The sequence below is a fragment of the Zalophus californianus genome, chromosome 2 (genome assembly GCF_009762305.2).
Source record: "Zalophus californianus isolate mZalCal1 chromosome 2, mZalCal1.pri.v2, whole genome shotgun sequence".
NCBI lineage: Eukaryota > Metazoa > Chordata > Mammalia > Carnivora > Otariidae > Zalophus > Zalophus californianus.
Genome location: NC_045596.1, coordinates 84,560,026 through 84,580,479, shown reverse-complemented (window position 1 = coordinate 84,580,479; position 20,454 = coordinate 84,560,026). Strand labels below are relative to the sequence as shown.

Sequence of the window (20,454 nt, the reverse complement as noted above, 5' to 3'; positions counted from 1 at the left end):
TGGCCATATCTACTAAAGCTGGTCCAGCAGTTCCACTCCTGATGTATGTGTGTTCACGAAAATATATGTACAAGGTTGTTCCACTCTGCACAATTCATAATAGTTCAATTTAGAAATAAACCAAAATGTTCATCAAAAAAAAAAAAAAAGAAGATCAGGTATATGGTTTCTTACAATTAAAGATAAAGCCTTACTAAAATGAGGACTTTTTTAAAAAGCTGAACTCCTTCAGGCAGTTAGTTGCTGGCTTAGGGGCTTCAAAGACTTTTCAGCTTTCTACACCATTAAACTATCTAGTGAAACCACATGTGGATGTAGAAGCAACAGTACAGATAAAGTAGCAGCCAACACTTGTCCCTCAGTTAAAACAACAACAAATATTTGATTGATGGAGAAAACTATAATCTGGATCAGATTTAGATGAAACTGCTTTCTATTGAAAGCAAATGCTTTCAGGGTTCTACATGTTGAAGTAGTAAGTGTGGTTCCAGGGATTAAGTCCTCAAAAAAGAGACCGTGAGATGCAAATATCAGTGGAGATTTAATTGCGCTGGTGCTTTTATTAGGATTATTACGGTTTTTGTCAGTACTTTGGTCACGAGTTCTGAGTTTTGAGTGGTCTCCCCAACTGTTCACAGGAGTCTTTGTATTTTCAGCGTACAATTTAGTACAACACAGGCTTTTCAAACAAAGAAACATATTTCACATTCTAATAGAAATGCCTCTATTAAAGGAAATTCTTCAGGCAACAAAGTAATTGTCCCAGATTAAAGGGTTGAGTTGCCATAACAAATAATGATCAAATAGAAAATAGATGAGTATGTGGATAATTGTAAACAAACATTGACTATAGAAAAGAAACAATAACAGTGTTTACTTCAAGACAGAACTAAAAATACTGGAATGCAATTGTTCAAGCATTCTCCTATGAAGAGAGTAAAGATAGCCAATGTTACTCTTTTTATTAACTAGTGAATATTTATGGTAAAATTATAAAGAAAAATAGGGGAATGGTAAAAAAAAAAATTCAAGATTGTATTTCCTTCTGGTAGTGTAAAAGGAGATGGGAGATGGGATTAGGAAGGGCCATAGGTGGATCCAAAGACACTGGTAATAGCCTACTTTTTAAGATGGTTGGTAATTACCCACTTGTTCATATTACTGATGTTCTTTAAAATTTACACATGGTTATAAATATTTGTATGTATGTTCAACTTTTTTTAATTTTTACATTATACCAAAACCTGCATATGACAAGTTACTGGTAGAAACTAGTTTTCCTGGTTTATTTCAGTTACCATGGTGGTTCTTCTCTGGGCTGTAGTTTGGTCAATTACTGGCAGTGAATGTCTTCCTGGAGGAAACCTATTTGGAATTATAATCCTATTCTATTGTGCCATCATTGGAGGTAAACTTTTGGGGCTCATTAAGTTACCTACATTGCCTCCATTGCCTCATCTTCTAGGTAAGTGCTAAACACTTTCTCTTTTCTTCAAGAGTAAATCATATTTTAAAAATTGCAGTTTGGGAAGCTTTTGAAAATCAACATAAGATATTTCTGTATTTGCTGTGCTGGCACCAAAAGCCAATTGTTAAATTTTGAGTTAAACACAGCAATTTTTAAAAATTAAATTAAATTTACAGTTTTAATTTTTACTTAAAATTAAATAACTTGCATTAAAAACAAGACCAATAGATACTCAAAATTGATCACTTCCTAATTATTTTACTGCATTTTCCCCTTATCTGTGCTCTTGATACTATGGAATTAGTATATAATGGTGTGCCACTGGCTAGCTCTTCCCAATTGCACATTCGTTGACATCACGTTGGTAGCTTAACATCAACCACGGTAGAAGTAACTATAAGACAGAAATCAGCAAATGCTACAAAACAGGGCTCAATATATTGTAAGTCACTCACATCATTGACAAAGGACTGAGGGGGGTCATCTGCCAAATCAATATCAGGTGGCCATATCAATCCAGACCACTGGCAAAGGAAACAGTGTCCCAGGGAAGTTGTTTTCACATTCATTTGGAGAATAAAAAATGCTTCCTCATGCCCCCCTAACAAAACTCCAAAAGAAACTCTTAACATATTTTTGAGTTCTTGTTAGATTATTATTTCTTTTGAACTGTGCTCATATCAACACTGTTTGTAATGAAAAATCTGAAAAGTTCCTTAAAGTCCATTAATTGGTCCAAAGTTACAGTACTTCCAAACAATGAGATACTCTTGTAACTATTTTTTTTAAAGATTTATTTATTTATTTGAGAGAGAGAGAGAGAATCTCAAGCAGACTCCCTGCTGGGCCTGAAGCCTGGTGCGGGGTGTGATCCCACAACCCTGAGATCACAACCCAAACTAAAACCAAGAGTTGGCTGCTCAACCGACTGAGCCACCCAGGCGCCCCGATACTATTGCAACTATTAAAAAATGAGGCACACGCGCATGTACAGAAGCAGGGTTAAATCAGTATAGGAACTTTCTGGAAAGGCACAGAAAACCCATAAGAGTGAAAACTGGTGAATCAAGGTCGAAAGTTTGCAGTTGGGATAAGTCTTGTACTTGTCAGTAATGTTTTAATTTACCACGAGCATGGATTATCCTTACTATTCTTTTAAAAACAACTGTTGTAGGCTAGTTCATACTTGCGAAAATTCTAGAAACACCCTAACTGCAGAATTCAGAATGTAAGAGATCTTCTAGATTAAATGGCAGTGATGAAAGATGCCTGGCAGTGATGCATCCTGGCCTGATGGTGTCTGGAGCAAGTCACAAAAGCTATGCTTGTCATTAGCCTCTATTCTCAGAGTTTACATACAGAACATTGCAGTAAATTTGTTTAATCGTTTCATGTGCAGTGCTTGTGAGGACATGCTGAACAGAGGGTACTGCTGGGGAAGAACAGAGGCCAGAAGCCTCAGAGTGTCTGACGGAGAAGTCTTTTCTGTTGTAGGTCATGTGGTATCAGCGAGGGCACAATTCTCTCACAAGCTCCTCAGCTCCCTCAGTCACTGTCAACTACCTACACTTCCCAGAATGTGTCACACTTCATCTTCACATCCTGGAAGAAACTGCTAACCCATCCAGAAACTTCTCAACTCCCCAGCCCCTTCTTCCCTTCTTTGAATCCCTCTGACTCACCCCTCCTGTCTGAGCTCATATAATACTGCCTTATGCTTCCATAAATTTGAGGTTGTCGGTTTAACTTGCTCCCCTAGAGGCTGAAAGCTTGTTGACATGAAGTACCAAGTTTTTGTTCATTATTATATTTCTAATACCTAGTACAGTGTCTAAAATACTGAAGGTGAGGAGCCTGGGGCCTCAGTCCATTAAGGGTCTGCCTTCAGGTCAGATCATGATCCCAGGGTCCTGGGATTCAGCCCCTCATTGGGCTTCCTGCTCAGCAGGGAATCTGCTTCTCCCTCTCCCTCTGCCCCTCCACCTCATTCATGCTCTCTCTCTCTCTCTCAAATAAATAAAATATTTTTTAAAATTTTAAAAAAATAAAATAAAATACTGAAGGCATTAGGTAAATGTTGAATGGCTGAACAAAAGAAGAGTCAGCAGCTGACATGACAGAGCAATGTCTATTTCATCATAACTCAGCTATAAGCCTTTGCAAAGCAAGTTATATATTTTGTATTAAATTATCTGGCTTGAAGATAAAATAGAACCCATACAGGTATTTGTTGATAATTCAGGTAATCTGACATAGCAAATAATTTTAGGAGCTGTTTGCTATTTGCACACAAAACAGTGACTGAATTGGGCATTGTATTAAAACATTTTATGTTTAGAATTTGACCACATTTCTATCCAAATACTGCAACCTATTTCTCCCTTGCAGGTTCAATTATTTAGGAATTATTAATGATTCTAGTCATTTTTTAAAGATTTATTTATTCATCTTAGAGAGAGAGTGAGGGGTAGGGGCAGAGGGAGAGAATCTTCAAGCTGACTCCCACTGAGTGTGGACCCCGATGCAGGGCTCTATCCCACAACCCATGAGATCATGACCTGAGCTGAAACCAAGAGCCAGATGCACAACCGACTGAGCCACCCCGGTGCCCCTGATTCTAATAATTTTTATCTGCGCATTAAAACCTTTTTTTTTTGGCTCCTCTAATTTAACATATTTTAATTTTTTATCAAAAGTTTAGTCCCTTATTTCATCTAGGGACTAAGCATAAACGATGTGGTTCCTGAGATTATAGGGTAGTCCCTTTCACACCTAAAGTGCCAAAAAAATATCTGTCAGAATGGCTGAAATAAACAACACAAGAAACAAGTGTTGGCGAGGATGCAGAGAAAGGGGAACCGTCTTGCACTGTTGGTGGGAATGCAAACTGGTGCAGCTACTCTGGAAAACATTATGGAGTTTCCTCAAAAAGCTAAAAATAGAACTACCCTACAACCCAGAAATTACACTACTAGGTATTCACCCAAAGAATACAAAAATACTAATTCGAAGGGATACATGCATCCCAATGTTTATAGCAGTACTATCAACAATAGTCAAATTATGGAAACAGCCCAAATGTCTATCAACTGATGAATTGGTAAAGAAGATGTGGTATGTATATAATGGAATATTATTCAGTCATAAAAAAGAATGAAATCTCACCATTTACAAGGACATGGATAGAGCTAGAGAGTATTATGCTAAGTGAAATAAGTCAGAGGAAGACAAATACCATATGATTTCACTCATATGTGGAATTTAAGAAACAAAACAGATAAACATGGGGGGAAGCAAATCAGAAAACACTCTTTTTTTAATTTAAATTCAATTAATTAACATATAATGTATTACTGGTTTCAGAGGTCTGTGATTCATCAGTCTTATATAATACCCAGTGCTTATTGCATCACATGCGCTCCTTAATGCCCATCACCCAGTTACCCCATCCCTCCACCTCTCTCCCCTTTAGCAACCCTCAGTTTGTTTCCTATGATTAAGAGTCTCTTATGGAGGAAAACCGACTCTTAACTATAGAGAACAAACTGATGGTTACCAGAGGGAAGGTGGGTGGTGGATGGGTTAAATATGTGATGGGGATTAAGGAAGGCACTTGTAATGAGCACCAGGTGATGTATGGAAATGCTGAATCACTATACTGTATACCTGAAACTAATATTACACTGTATGTTAACTAACTGGAATTTAAATAAAAACTCTAAAAAAAGAATATAAAAGAGACATGAACTAAAAAATAAGTAAAGTGCCAAAAATATTTTCTGTATTTGTATACTAACTAAAGAGTTATTGACTTCTCCATTCTAGGTATGCTGCTTGCTGGGTTTCTTCTCAAAAATATCCCTGTCATTAGTGATAATGTACAGATCAAGCACAAGTGGTCTTCCGCTTTGAGAAGCATGGCCCTGTCTGTCATATTGGTCCGCGCTGGTCTTGGGCTTGATTCAAAGGTATGAAGTGTAAATTTCTAATTGTTGACCAGGAATTGTATTCCTCCAATACTGCTACTATTGGGAACCACTGAGCTTTAGACACTGTGTGACGGTCTCAAGAAGAGAATGGAGTTAATTTCACACAGGACTGACTATTCCCAGAAGATGTCTCATATTCTTTCTTGGAGTGAGGTGGAATTACTCTATGGGGACAGCACTAAGAGTGAACGCTCTGCTTTTCTCTAACAGAGATACAGGTCATCCTTGTAAATAATGGTGATGAGAGAAAGTATTACATTTTTGGTGTGCAAAGCCTTATGCAAGTGTTTAGAGCTAACTATACCAGCTCAAGAAACTGTTTGGTACAGAGGAGGAGTCTCAAATATGCTTATTTTAATGTGATTACTAACATATGTTTTTGAATGAAAGAATGAATCTTCCTGGGGATGAAGATTTTCACCCTGGCCTCTTTATGGGGCCACCAATTATTAAAAAAGCTAATGCTGAGAGTGTTCAATCAGCTAATTTGGGGATTATTGAGTACAGACTCTAGAACATCCTGCCTGAGTTCAAACCTGGCTGTGTAACTTAACCAATTTCATGATCTTGGGCAAATGACTTTAACTTGTGCCTTTTTAGATGAGGACGTCTAAAAATACTGGGAATAATAATATCACTTATATCATAAGGTTGCTATGAGGATTAAATAAGCTATCTCCAAAACACTTAGAACACTGAAATATTTGTTAAAACTCATTACCTGGAAAATTTATGATAATCCAGACATGGTCTGAATACTGAAGAAAAAGTATTTAATGTCATAATCTCTACCTGTCTTTCTAGGATTATTTTAGTATCTCTATTTTTCTATTTCAGGCCCTGAAGAAGTTGAAGGGTGTTTGTGTAAGATTATCCATGGGTCCTTGTCTGGTGGAGGCGTGCACATCTGCTCTTCTTGCTCACTTCCTAATGGGTTTACCATGGCAATGGGGATTTATGCTGGGGTAATGATTTTTCTTTGTAATATGAAAATAATGCAGAGATGTTGAGGGCTTTCTCTGATTCCATACAAGAGAATGCATAACAAATTATTTTAAGGACATCAGAAATTAAAACATAGGTATTCCAGCATCATCTAAATATTATAACTTCAAAATATATTATGTATAGTATATGTCTAACTTTTATAGCAATTATGATTTAAACTATTGAAAAAGTAATATTACTATTACTATTAAACTACTGAAAAAATTTTACCTACACCTGATTCCATGCTGGTGAGAGAAATTGCCATCACTCACCTCAAAGTCTGTCCAGAGGAGAATAAATGTGTCAACAGTTATCAACCTCTAATATTGTTTTTCTCCTTCTGACACCAGACAGTTATGATTAGGTGCTTCTACTGTCTTCCTTCCACTGCCAGTTCTTTGAATGGTTAACAGTCATGAGAAGTAAATAAACGTGAGAAGCACTTAGTAAGAACTTAGTACTAATAAGTAGGCAAGAAGCAAGAAATTCTTACTTCTCATGGTTGAGACTGTGGAGCTGTTCTGCCTGGATTCCAGTCCCAGCCCCATGACTTTCTAGTATGTGACCTTTGGCAAGTTCATGAATCTCTCTGTGTCTCAATCACTTCATTTGCAGAATGCAGATAGTGATTGTAGCCACCTTCTAGGACTGTTGTGAGGATAAAATTAGTTAATATAGGTAAAGCACTTAAAATAGTGTATAACATTTTCGGCTGTTACAGCGTCTGCTGGGGTTACTCTCGCCATCACGGCCATGATGGCCTTCTCCTAATCCGTTGTCTTTTTTACATACCAAGTCCCAACAGAAGGTCCAACATCACTCGGTTCCAGTTTAAAAAGTCCACGCTGTGTTTTTCAACCCTCATACTATGAATGTTTTGGTTTTGTTTGTTTGTTGTTTTTTAAGGCAGATTCCTAGAACTTAACCCCATGAGGCCTTCGGTACCACCCATAATTACATATTTTCGGGCAACCTAAGTAGTTCCAGTACAAGCTGTCTGTGGCCACACTTGGAAAAAGTGCTCTATAGAACGTGTGTGTGTGTGTGTGTGTTTCTGGCTTAGGGCTTCACTGCCATTTGAAAGACGGTAGTTGTCTAAAGTGTAACCTCTAGAAGAGTAGAGTTTACTAGAATTTCCACAACAATAATAACAATGAGTACACCGGATCAACTGTTTAAATGCTGCCTACTTAGTTTTGTTTTAGGTGCTGTATCTCCAGCTGTCGTGGTACCCTCAATGCTCCTTTTGCAGGAAGGAGGCTATGGGGTTGAAAAAGGCATCCCGACCTTACTCATGGCTGCTGGCAGCTTCGATGACATTCTGGCTATCACTGGCTTCAACACATGCTTGGGCATGGCCTTTTCCACAGGTAAACTGGTCAGTTCACAATGAGCTGTTCTCTTGTGCCCTAAAGACATAAATTATGATGTGACAAGCAAGGCATATTTGCTTGATAATTGGGTAAGGCAGACTGAAATAGAGAAAGCAACTCCAAGAGTTGGTTCTATACCTAAGGAGGGACCGGTAGCTTCCTATTTTACTCCCTTAACCCTCTGGACATGGACTGTTCCAGTGGTCTGGTAAGGCATTAGTGGGGGATCCAGAGTAGCCAAGTTTAAGGAAGGATTCGAATAGCTTTTGCATGGAGCCTTCTGGGAGAGTTAAATCTTGCAGACTTCACGCATAGATGGGTAGGTTTTTCAGAGCACCAGTGACTAGAGAGCCATCCAAGGGGAAGGAAGAGTATTCTTTAAAGAACAGTTTCTCCTCTCTTCTAACATTTTTGGGCAATAACTGCAATGATTTTAATGGCTATCTTATTAGTACTCACTAAGTGTCTGATATGGATGTATTTTGTGCTAAATAGTAATAAAAGAAGGGCACAAGGCACTTTTTGTCTCACGCTATTATCAACACTTTTACTCTCCTTTGGCACAGCACAAGTTTCTTTTTAATCTATGTCCAAGATCAGGAGATAAGATTTGCAATTCCATATTATTGACAAAACTTAATTGTAGCCTAAGTTTAGTTTCCAATATGGGAACACACTTTCTTGGAAGGTCATGTGTTTTCAGTCTCTCTCCTTATCTTCCCGTTTTACAATTTATGCTGATTACCTAGAACCTCACTTCTTCCCCATTGCCCTAGAGTTGCCTTACATCCAGTCACTAAATTATTCTTAGCAAAACATGGTTCTCATAGTGTTAGTTACTTTTTGGCACAAGAACCAATGAGGATTCCCTATTATCTATTAGGTCAAATCTACACTCTCGTCTTTATTTTCATTCTACCATACGTGTCCAAATTTATGTTTTCACTGATATCCTGGTATACTTCTTTATTTTATTTTTTTATTGTTTTCTCTTTCCCAGCTTTATTGAGGTATAATTGACAAAACTGTAAGACATTTAAAACATGCGGCATGACGCTTTGGTATACATGTATACATTGTGAAATGATCCTCCTGTCGAATTAAGTAACATTTCCATCACCTCACATATTTACCTGTTGTTGTTGTTGAGAATATTTAAGTTCTACTTTCTTAGCAAATTTCAATTATCCAATACAGTTTTATCAATTACAGTTCCCATGTTAAACATTAGATTCTCAAACCTCATTCATTTTATCTTGAAAGTTTGTACCCTTTTAACAGCCTCTCCCTGTTTCCCCTACCCCTTAGCCCCTGGCAACCACTTTTCTACTCTCAGTGTCTGAATTCAACTTTCTGTTTGTTTGCATCTTTAAAACAGTGGTTCTCAACCTCAACTGCACACTAGAATTACCTGGGGAGCTTTCAAAAATACTCATCTGTGGGCACTACCTCAGACCAATGAAATCAGAGCTTTTGGGAATGGAAACCAGGCATTAGAGCAAGAGTTTGCATTAGAACCAGAGGGGAGGGGAAGGAGAGAAATGGGGGAGGTGAGGGGAGGGCTTACTGGGGTTTTCATAATCCGGGGAGTGTGGGCTATGGATAGTTTAAGAACTTTCCTAGTCAGCAATGCTATGCTCCCTCTGCCCTGCTCCACTAAATGTATTCCTTAAACATTTTGGGTGGGAACTACCTGGAACATCTTTAAAATGTGGATCCCAAGCCCTGCCAGGCTTACTGAATCAGAAATTTTACAGGTGCGCCCAAGAAGTCTTTTTTTCTTTCAAAGCAACTTTACATACCAGAGACTGAAACTAATTAGCTAATTTCTACACATTTATAGTGAACTATTTACTGTAATTGCTTGAGACATAGGCTACTATCACAGCTAGATGCTTCTGACAGTCACAGCATTACCTAACATAGAGCTGCCCTAGCTAAATAAAATTACTACAGAGGTAATTATTTTTTTAAATAAGAGAGATGATTGAAACTCTCAGAAAGGAAAGGACCTACCCACCATAGGTCCATTGGCTGGGGCCCTGTAAATCAGACTGACAAAAGACAAATTAACAAGAGAAAAGCAGTTAGCCTGCGCACCAAGCTTGCAGAGGGGAGAACTCAGTGATGACTAACTCAAAGGGGTGATTAGGATTTGGGCTTATATATATAGCATCTTAGCAAAGAACAATAATTTTGTAGAGACGTGCAAGACAAAGGAAAAGAACTTTGAGTTTTTGGAGGTAGCAAATAGGGACACTAATGGTAGCTAGGGCTGCTTCTAGCAAAGTTGGTTATACAGATTCTTCTGGTGCTGTCTTTGGGCTGATGAGAGTCTGAAGTTGTCTCAGTGGTTAACTTCTGTCCTTCCTGGTAGAGGGGAGAAAGACACTTTAAAAATTTATGTCCTCCTTTTAGGTAGATAGGAGAAGATAGACATCTTTTCTTGATTCTGTTTCTTCTCAGTTGCCTTCTGCTCAAAATAATCCTTATGCCAAAGTGGCATACCTTGGGGTGGCATGTTCGGTTACCCTAAACTACAATAACAAGAAACCACATAACTAGTTAGCACATTTTTTCTTAGAACAGTGTGGACTTCTTCCTTGCTGATTTGGATGCCTTTTACTTCTTTTTGTTTTCTGATTGCTGAGGCAAGGACTGTGTTAAATAACAGTGGTGAGAGTGGACATCCCTGTCTTGTTCCTGACTGTAAAGTAAAAGCTGTCAGTTTTTCCCATTGAGGATGATATTAGTTGTGGATCTTTTGTATATGGCCTTTATGACGTTGTATGTTCCCTCTATCCCTATTTTGTTGAGCATTTTTGTCAAGAAAGGATGCTGTACTTTGTCAGATGCTTTTTCTGTATCTATCGAGAGGATCATATGGTTTTTATTCTTTCTTTTCTTGATGTGGTGTATCATGTTGATTGATTTGCAAATATTGAACCACCCTTGCAACCCAGGAATAAATCCCACCTAATCATGGTGAATGATTCTTTTAATGTACTATTGGATTTGATTTGCTAGTATCTTGTTGAGAATTTTTACATCCATGTTCATCAGGGATATTGGCCTGTAATTCTCTTTTTTAGTGTGGTCTTTGTCTGGTTTTGGGATCTAGGTAATGTTGGCCTCATAGCATGAGTTTAGAAGTTTTCCTTCCATTTCTATTTTTTGGAACAGTTTGAGAAGAATACATATTAAGTCTTCTTTAAATGTCTGATAGAATTCCCCTGGGAAGCCATCTGGCCCTGGACTCTGGTGTGTTGGGAGATTTTTGATTCCTGATTCAATTTCTTTGCTGGTTATTGATCTGTTCAAGTTTTCTGTTTCTTCCTATTTCAGTTTTGGTAGTTTATACATCTCTAGGAATTTATCCATTTCTTCCAGATTGGAAGAACGCCAATTTGTTGGCATATAATTTCTCATAATGTTCTCATATAATTATTTGTATTTCTGTGATATTGGTTGTGATCTCCCCTCTCTCATTTTTTATTTTATTTATTTGGGTCCTTTCTCTCTTTTTTTTTTTTTTACTAAGTCTGGCTAGGAATTTATCAGTTTTATTAATTTTTTCAAAAAACCAGCTCCTGCTTTCATTGATCTGTTCTACCAGGTTTTTTTGTTTGTTTCTATATCATTTATTTCTGCTTTAATCTATATTATTTCCCTTCTTCTGGCTTTAGCCTTCATTTGTTTTTCTTTTTCTATCTCTTTTAGGTGTAAGGTTAGGTTGTGTATTTGAGATTTTTCTTGCGTCTTTAGGTAGGCCTGTGTTGCTGTATACTTCCCTCATATGACCACTTTTGCTGCATCCCAAAGGTTTTAGACTGTCATGTTTTCATTATCATTTGATTCCATGTATTTTTTTTAATTTTTTCTTTAATTTCCTGGTTGACCCATTCATTCTTTAGTAGGATGTTCTTTTTTTTTTTAAGATTTTATTTTTTATTTATTTATTTAGAGAGAGAGTATGTGAGCAGGGGGAGGAGCAAAGGGAGAGGGAGAGAGAGAGAATCTCAAGCAGACTACACACTGAGTGTGGAGCCCAGTGCAGGGCTCAGTTTCACAACCCTGGGATCATGACCTGAGCTGAAATCAAGAGTCAGACTGAGCCACCCAGGTGCCCCTAGTAGGATGTTCCATGTATTTGTGGTCTTTCCAAATTTTTTCTTGTGGTTGACTTCAAGTTTCACAGTGTTGTAGTCAGAAAATATGTGTGGTATTATCTTAGTCTTTTTGTACTTTTTGAGGCCTGATTTGTCATGGAGATTGTCCCATGTGCACTGAAAAGACTGTGTATTCTGCTGCTTTAGAATGAAATGTTCTGAATATATCTGTTAAGTCCATCTAATCCAGTGTGGCATTCAAAGCCATTGTTTCCTTGTTGATTTTCTGCTTCTGATGATCTGTCCACTGATGTAACTGGGGTGTTAAAGTCCCTTACTATTATTGTATTTTTATCAAAGAGTTATATTATGATATTTAAAGAGGCTATGCAACAAATAAACTCTTCTGGGAGCAATTTCAAAAATAATTTGTTTTCAGATTTACTTTTAGAAATAACTTTTGAGGGATGCCTGAGTGGCTCGTGGCTCAGTCAGTTAAGCATCTGCCTTTGACTCAGGTCGTGATCTCAGGGTCCTGGGTTGGAGCCCCTCATTGGGCTCCCTGCTCAGCTGAGAACCTGCTTCTCCCTCTCCCTCTCCCCCTACTCCCCACTCATGCTTGTGCTCTCTTTCTCTCTATCTCAAATAAATAAAGAAAATCTTTAAAAAGAAAAGAAAATAACTTTTGAGAAAGGGTAAGTCCCCTTCACTCATTGCAGTAAGAAAAGATTCTTGGGGCTCCTGGCTGGCTCAGTTGAAAGAGCATGTGACTCCTGATCTTGGAGTTGTGAGTTTGAGCCCCACGTTGGGTGTAGAAATTACTAATAAATAAATAAATAAAACTAAAAAAAAAAAAAAAGATTCTTGATTTTAATTGCCAGATTTTTAAGTTACTGTGTTCTATACATATCAGAGCTACTAAAGTCAATATCATTATTAGTAAAAAAAAAAATAATCAGGCTCTTAAATGGCAATTTGAAAACCAGATCTCTCTTCTCACCCAGTCTTTGCCTATTGTATAGTAGAACAAATTAGCTCTGATTCATGAATTTTATCTTTTATGTTTTCCTAGGCCCTTTAGGTAAATTTTTATTGAAGTAAATGAAAAAAAAAGTACACAAATCATAGATTTTGCCTGTCTTGAAATTTATCTGCAATAATATGCATAGCTTTCTTATACTATAGGCCCATTTTATTAGGCATTTTAAGTCACATATATTTAAGAATGTAGAGAGCAGGAAATATCTGTATACTTTTCCTCCTGTGTAATTAGATGCTTTATGTTGATGATTAAAGTAAATTCTAAGTATTTATGGATGTAGAGTTCTGTCTGAAGTTTTTCTTTTTATATGTTTTTAAGGCTCCACAGTTTTTAACGTTCTCAGAGGAATCTTAGAAGTGGTAATTGGTATGGCAGCTGGATCTCTTCTTGGATTTTTTATTCAGTACTTTCCAAGCAGTGACCAGGTAAAAGAAATAATCTATGGGAAAGTCATTCTTTAAAATGTCATTGGAAAAACATTCTGGAACGGTCCCCTGGAAGCCAATGTGAAGAACATAATTTAGAAATGGCTCCCCATTCTAAAACTGCTTATTGCCAAATCAGTGCTATCCATGAGATTTATGAAGAGGGTTAGATATACTGTTGACCCTTGAACAGTGTGGATTAGGGGCACAGACCCCCACATCATCAAAAATCCATGTATAACTTTTGACTCCCCAAAAACTTAACTACTAATAGCCCACTGTTGACTGGAAGCCTTTCTGATAACATAAACAGTCGATTAACACGTATTTTGCATGTTGTATGTATTATACACTATATTCTTACAATAAAGTAAGCTAGAGAACAGAAAATGTTATTAAGAAAATCATAAGGAAGAGGAAATACATTTACAGTACTGTATTTATCAAAAAATATCTGCATGTAAGTGGACCCAGTGCAGCCCAAACCTGTGTTGTTTAAGGGTCAACTGTATAAGATTTTAATACAACCCTAGAATTTTTTTCTCTAATTTATATTCCATAAACTTTAAATATCATGAAAAATAAAACATCAATTCCAAATATGTAAACGTTTTTTATTGTTTCTATTTTTTATTTTACTATTATTCATAATGTTCAGGTAATCAAGATATAAAATGGCTTTTGGGCCCCTTTTTTTAGTATCAGCATACCCTACATTCTAATACTATCAAATACCTAAACCTTAACATCTCATTATAATATTGTCCAATATTTCTTACCAAGGAGATGAAAGTTCTTTATTATATACAATGATTTCTTAATAATCACAGAGTTCTTTTTGTTTTATTTTCTTTTACCCTCCTAAGTCTCTTGGAATAGGTAAACATATAAAAGTCTTTTTTTTTCTATAAGAACTGGCATTATTTTGAGATTTCAGGGCATTTTGAATGGAAACTTAACTAAAGTAGAACTTTAAGAAAATTAATATTTCCATTATCAGAAGGTATGCTGATTTGAATTTTTGCTATGCTCCAAAAAACTACAGCTAAAATTGTAAAAGATTTTATGACTACACAAAAGAAAATTATGGGATTTTCTAATTATACAACAAAATAAAGAGAAAAATAATGTCTTATATTTTTTTGCTTACTCTGTATAAAATGAAGTGGTAAGTACAGTAAAGTGCCACTCCATTCAATATGGCAGCAACTAGCTAGCTATGTGTGGCTATAGCAGATAGAGAGCATTTCAGTGGTGCATATATAGAAATTTCCATCATCACTGAATGTTCTTTTGGAAAGCACTGATCTAGAGCAATCACATAAATCTAGGCAATCTAGTATAAACCACATAAGACCCATGAAGCAAGTACTGTTAATATGATCTTTTTGCTGATGAGGAAATTGAGATTTAGGGAGAAGTTGAACAAGTTCACATAGCTGGAAAGCAGCAGAGCTGAGAACCGAACTCTGGTGATCCACCACCAGAGCCTACATGCCTCCAAATCAAGCACTTCTAAAGACCTGCTTGCCTTTTAAAGTGATCAAGAAGCTTGGACCATGACAGCATTTTTCTAGATATATTTCCTAAGGCAACGGAAACAAAAACAAAATAAGCTATTGGAACTACATCAAAATAAAAAGCTTTTGCCCAGTGAAGGAAACCATCAACAAAACTAAATGATATATCCAATAGGGTTTAATATCCAAAATATATAAAGAACTTATACAACTCAACACCAAAAAAAATAATAATCTAAAAATGGGCAGAGTACCTGAATAAATATTTTTCCAAAGAAGACATACAGATGGACTACAGATACATGAAAAGATGCTCATCATTACTTATCTTCAGGGAAATGCAAATCAAAACCACAATGAAATATCACCTTACACCTGTCAGAATGGCTAAAGTCAAAAAGACAAAAAATAACAAGTGTTGGCGAGGATGTAGAGAAAAAGGAATCCTTGTGTACTGTTGGTGGGAATGTACATTGGTACAGCCACTATGGAAAACAGTATGGAGGTTTCTCAAAATATTAAAAGTAGAAATACCATATGACCCAGTAATTTCCGCCACTGGGTATTTACTCAAAGAAAACACTAATTTGAAAAGACTGTGCCCCCCTATGTTTACTGCAGCATTATTTACAATAGCCAAGATATAGAAGCAACATAAGTGTCAATTGATAGATGAATGGATAAGGAAGGTGTGATATATATACAATGGAATATTGAGCAGCCATAGAAAAGGAGGAGATCTTGCCATTTGCAACAACACAGGTAGATCTAGGGGGTACTATGCTAAGAGAAATAAGTCAGACTGAGAAAGACAAATAGCGTATGATTTCACTCACATGTGGAATCTAAAAACAAAACAAATGAATCAATAAACAAAAAGCAGAATCAGAACTATAAATATAGAGAACAAACTGATGTTGCCAGAGGGGAAGGGGAAGGGGGGCAGGCAAAATGGGTGAAGGGGAGTGGGAGGTGCCTGTCTTCAGTTATGGAGTAAGTCACGGGAACAAAAGGCATTGCACAGGGAATATAGTCTGTGATACCGTGGTGGTGGTGTGCAGTGACAGCTGGTAGCTACGCTTGCTGTGAGAAGAGCCTAACATAGAGGGAAGTGAATTCCTGGGTTGTACACCTGAAACTAACAGAACATTGTGTGTCAGCTACACTCAAAAAAAATTAAAAATCATTTTAAAATTTAAAAAGAGTGATTAAGAAGTTTAAAAGGCTGATGAGGGAGAAATAAAGGGAGAGAGGTGCACATTTCTTAGACTTTAAAAACCAACAACAACAAAAAAACTACTCTCGGTCTATAGCTTCTTAAAGCTTCTCTGTTTTCAAGGGTTTAGAAAGAAAAACCAGGAGAGCATCACATTAAAGAGTCAAGAGACTAAAAGTAAGAGATATCACATTTGTAACCTTCCCCAAAACCCTATACCATAACTGCTTTCGGGGAGGAGAAAACAAAGCCTGAAGAAGCTAGGTAATGGGAGCACTCCATACGCCAGGGGTGAAAAAGAGCTGGATTCTAACTCCACTCTGTCTGGCTCCAAAGCCCGTGCACTTGTTTCTGCGACTTCATCCAGCCCTGTGAAATTCGACTTTGATAACTGTAGAGGAAGGTAACTAGAGTTTCCGAAAGAGGAACCAGCATCTGTACATGTGCTGACCCTACTTCTATGAAGGAAAAGATAGTAAATGTTACGGTGTACATTTATGGGCACAGAGAGATGTTTTTATTTCCCACTAAGTCCTGAATATAGAAAAATCAATCATTAAAAGTCAGTTATATGAAATAACAGACCTAATCAACCTTTTTTCTCTCCTCAAGGACAAACTTGTGTGGAAGAGAGCATTCCTTGTTTTGGGGCTGTCCGTGCTAGCTGTGTTCAGCAGCGTGTATTTTGGTTTCCCTGGGTCAGGAGGACTGTGCACGTTGGTCTTGTCCTTCCTTGCAGGCTTGAAATGGGCCGGTGAAAAGGTGAATTTCATTCTAAGTTCTTCTACTCATTTAAGTTCTTTCTGATCAGATAAATTTTTTCTTTCCAGAGACTTTCTTTTTTTTTATTATTATGTTATGTTAATCACCATACATTAGTTTTTGATGTAGTGTTCCATGATTCATTGTTTGTATATAACACCCAGTGCTCCATTCAGTACATGCCCTCTTTAATACCCATCACCAGGCTAACCCATCCCCCCACCCCCCTCCCCTCTAGAACCCTCAGTTTGTTTCTCAGAGTCCATAGTCTCTCATGGTTCGTCTCCCCCTCCGACTTTGCCCCCTTCATTCTTCCCTTCCTGCTATCTTTTTTTTTTCTTTTTTAACATATAATGTATTATTTGTTTCAGAGGTACAGATCTGTGATTCAACAGTCTTGCACAATTCACAATGCTCACCATAGCACATACCCTCCCCAATGTCTATCACCCAGCCACCCCATCCCTCCCACCCCCCACCACTCCAGCAACCCTCAGTTTGTTTCCTGAGATTAAGAATTCCTCATATCAGTGAGGCCATATGACACATGTCTTTCTCCACAGGCTTTCTTAATATCAAGTTAATAAATTATTAAATCATACACACTATTTTCTATGCATATGTAACTATATGCCCAAGTGTATACACATTCATCCTCTTTCCCCTTATATACCAATCGATAATTTGATATCTTTACTTAAAATATATTATGGTCCTGTTTCCATGCTGCCTTCCTTACTCTTTGGAATGGCTATAGAGTACTGCCGTGTATGCTGTACTATATTTAACCAGTCTCCTAATAACAGATATTTGGATTGTTTCTGCTTTTCTGCTAAGACAAAAACCATTTCCATAAAATATCCTTCATATGTCATATTTCATAAACTCTAAGACATTATCAAGTCTAAGAAGCACCATTATTTTACACGCCACCAAGAATGAAAAACAATGCTGCCAATTAAACTATGATATGACATCCTAATTTCAGAAATGAGAAAATGGGGGAAAAAATCAACAAAATATATACTTTGAGTTTATTTAGAGGATAAATTTCTTTTTTTTATTTTATTTTTTTAAAGATTTTATTTATTTATTTGACAGAGAGAGACACAGCGAGAGAGGGAACACAAGCAGGGGGAGTGGGAGAGGGAGAAGCAGGCTCCCCGCTGAGCAGGGAGCCCGATGCGGGGCTCAGTCCCAGGATCCTGGGATCATGACCCAAGCCAAAGGCAGACCACTTAACCACTGAGCCACCCAGGCGCCCCTAGATGATAAATTTCTAGAAATACAGTTCTTCTATGAAAGAATATGCACATTGATACTTTTAATAATATCAGTTTACCCTTTTAAAAGACTGCACCAATTTATATTCTCACCAACAGTATGTGAAAATGATCTCTTTTTCTTTTTTTAAATTTATTTTTTCATTTAAATTCAATTAATTAATATATAATGTATTATTAGTTTCAGAGGTAGAGTTCAGTGATTCATCAGTGTTATATAACACCCAGTGTTCATTACATCACATGCCCTCCTTAATGCCCATCACCCAGTTACCCATCCCCCCCACCACCTCTCCTCCAACAACCCTCAGTTTGTTCCCTATAGTTAAGAGTCTCTTATGGTTTGTCTCCCTCTCTGATTAGTCTTGTTTTATTTTTCCCTCTCTTCCCCTATGATCCACAGTTTTCTTTCTTAAATTCCACATATGAGTGGGGTCATATGAGAATTGTCTTTCTCTAATTGCCTTAGTTCACTTAGCATAATACCCTCTAGTTCCATTCATGTCATTGCAGATGACAAGATTTCATTCTTTTGGATGGATGTGAAATATATAAATATATATACCACAGATGAACATCTGAGCTCTTTCCATAGTTTGGCGACTGTGGACATTGCTGCTATCAACATTGGGGTGCATGTGCCCCTTCAGATCACTACATGTTTATCTTTGGGGTAAATAGCCAGTAGGGCAATTGCTGGGTCATAGGATAGCTGAATTTCCAACTTTTTGAGGAACCTCCATACTGTTTTCCAGAGTGGCTGCCCAGCTTTCATTCCCACCAACAGCGTAAGAGAGTTCCTCTTTCTCTGTATCCTCTCCAACATCTGTCATTTCCTTACTTGTTAATTTTAGCCATTCTGACTGGTGTGAGGTGGTATCTCGTTGTTTTTGATTAATATTTCCCTGATGCCAAGTGATGTTGAGCACTTTTTCATGTGTCTGTTGGCCATTTGTATGTCTTCTTTGGAGAGGTGTCTGTTCATGTCTTCTGCCCATTTCTTGATGGGATTAGTTCTTTGGATGTTGAGTTTGATAAGTTCTTTATAGATTTTGGATACTAGCCCTTTATCTGATATGTCATTTGCAAATATCTTCTCCCATTCTGTGAGTTGTCTTTTGGTTTTGTTGACTGTTTCCTTTGCTGTGCAGAAGCTTTTTATCTTGATGAAGTCCCAGTAGTTCATTTTTGCCCTTGCTTCCCTTGACTTTGGAGACATGTCTAGCAAGAAATTGCAATGGCTGAGGTCACAGAGGTTGCTGCCTGTTCTCTTCTAGGATTTTGATGGATTCCTGTCTCACATTTAGGTCTTTCATCCATTTTGAGTCTATTTTTGTATATGGTGTAAGAAAATGGTCCAGTTTCACTCTTCTGCATGTGGCTGTCCAATTTTCCCAACACCATTTGTTGAAGAGACTGTTTTTTTTCCATTGGATATTTTTTCCTGCTTTGTCAAAGATTAGTTGACCATAGAGTTGAAGGTCCATTTATGTGTTCTCTATTCTGTTCCATTGATCTATGTGTCTGTTTTTGTGCTAATACCAAACCGTCTTGATGATTACAGCTTTGTAATGGAGCTTGAAGTCCAGAATTGTGATGCCCGCAAGATTTGGTTTTCTTTTTCAAAATTACTTTGGCTCTTCAGGGTCTTTTCTGGTCCCATACAGATTTTAGGATTATTTGTTCCAGCTCTGTGAAAAAAAGCTGATGGTATTTTTATAGGGATTGCTTTGAATGTATAGACTGCTCTAGGTAGCATAGACATTTTCACAATATATGTTCTTCCAATCCATGAGCATGGAATGTTTTTCCATTTCTTTGTGTCTTCCTCAATTTCTTTCATGAGTGTCCTGTAGTGTTCAGAGTACAGATCCTTTGTCTTTTTGGTTAGGTTTATTCCTAGGTATCTTATGGTTTTTGGTGCAATTGTAAATGGAATTGACTCCTTAATTTCTTTCTTCTGTTTCATTATTGGTGTATAGAAATGCAACATATTTCTGTGTGTTGATTTTTATACCTGGCCACTTTGCTGAATTCCTGTATGAGTTCTAGCAATTTGGGGGTGGAGTCTTTTGAGTTTTCCACATAGCATATCATGACATCTGCAAAGAGTGAGAGTTTGACTTCTTCTTCGCCAATTCAGATGCCTTTTACTTCTTTTTGTTGTCTGATTGCTGAGGCCAGGACTTCTAGTACTACGTTGAACAACAGTGGTGATAGTGGACATCCTTATGGTGTTCCTGACCTTAGGGGAAAAGTTCTCAGTTTTTCTGCATT

At 37.2% G+C, this 20,454-nt stretch overlaps 1 protein-coding gene across 6 annotated transcripts in view; it reads left to right on the top strand.

Annotated features, from left to right (window-relative positions):
- SLC9B2 (solute carrier family 9 member B2) overlaps nt 1-20,454 on the top strand; it is a 50,100-nt gene that overhangs the window by 16,992 nt on the left and 12,654 nt on the right. For 5 of the 6 annotated variants that reach the window (XM_027598524.2, XM_027598520.2, XM_027598521.2 and 2 more), the window contains 6 exons: nt 1,295-1,465; nt 5,294-5,436; nt 6,295-6,422; nt 7,642-7,817; nt 13,290-13,396; nt 16,745-16,894. In XM_027598524.2, coding sequence (XP_027454325.1) covers nt 1,295-1,465; nt 5,294-5,436; nt 6,295-6,422; nt 7,642-7,817; nt 13,290-13,396; nt 16,745-16,894 — 875 coding nt within the window. The remainder of the gene's footprint in view (nt 1-1,294; nt 1,466-5,293; nt 5,437-6,294; nt 6,423-7,641; nt 7,818-13,289; nt 13,397-16,744; nt 16,895-20,454) is intronic. The other variant, XM_027598525.2, reaches the window with a different exon arrangement.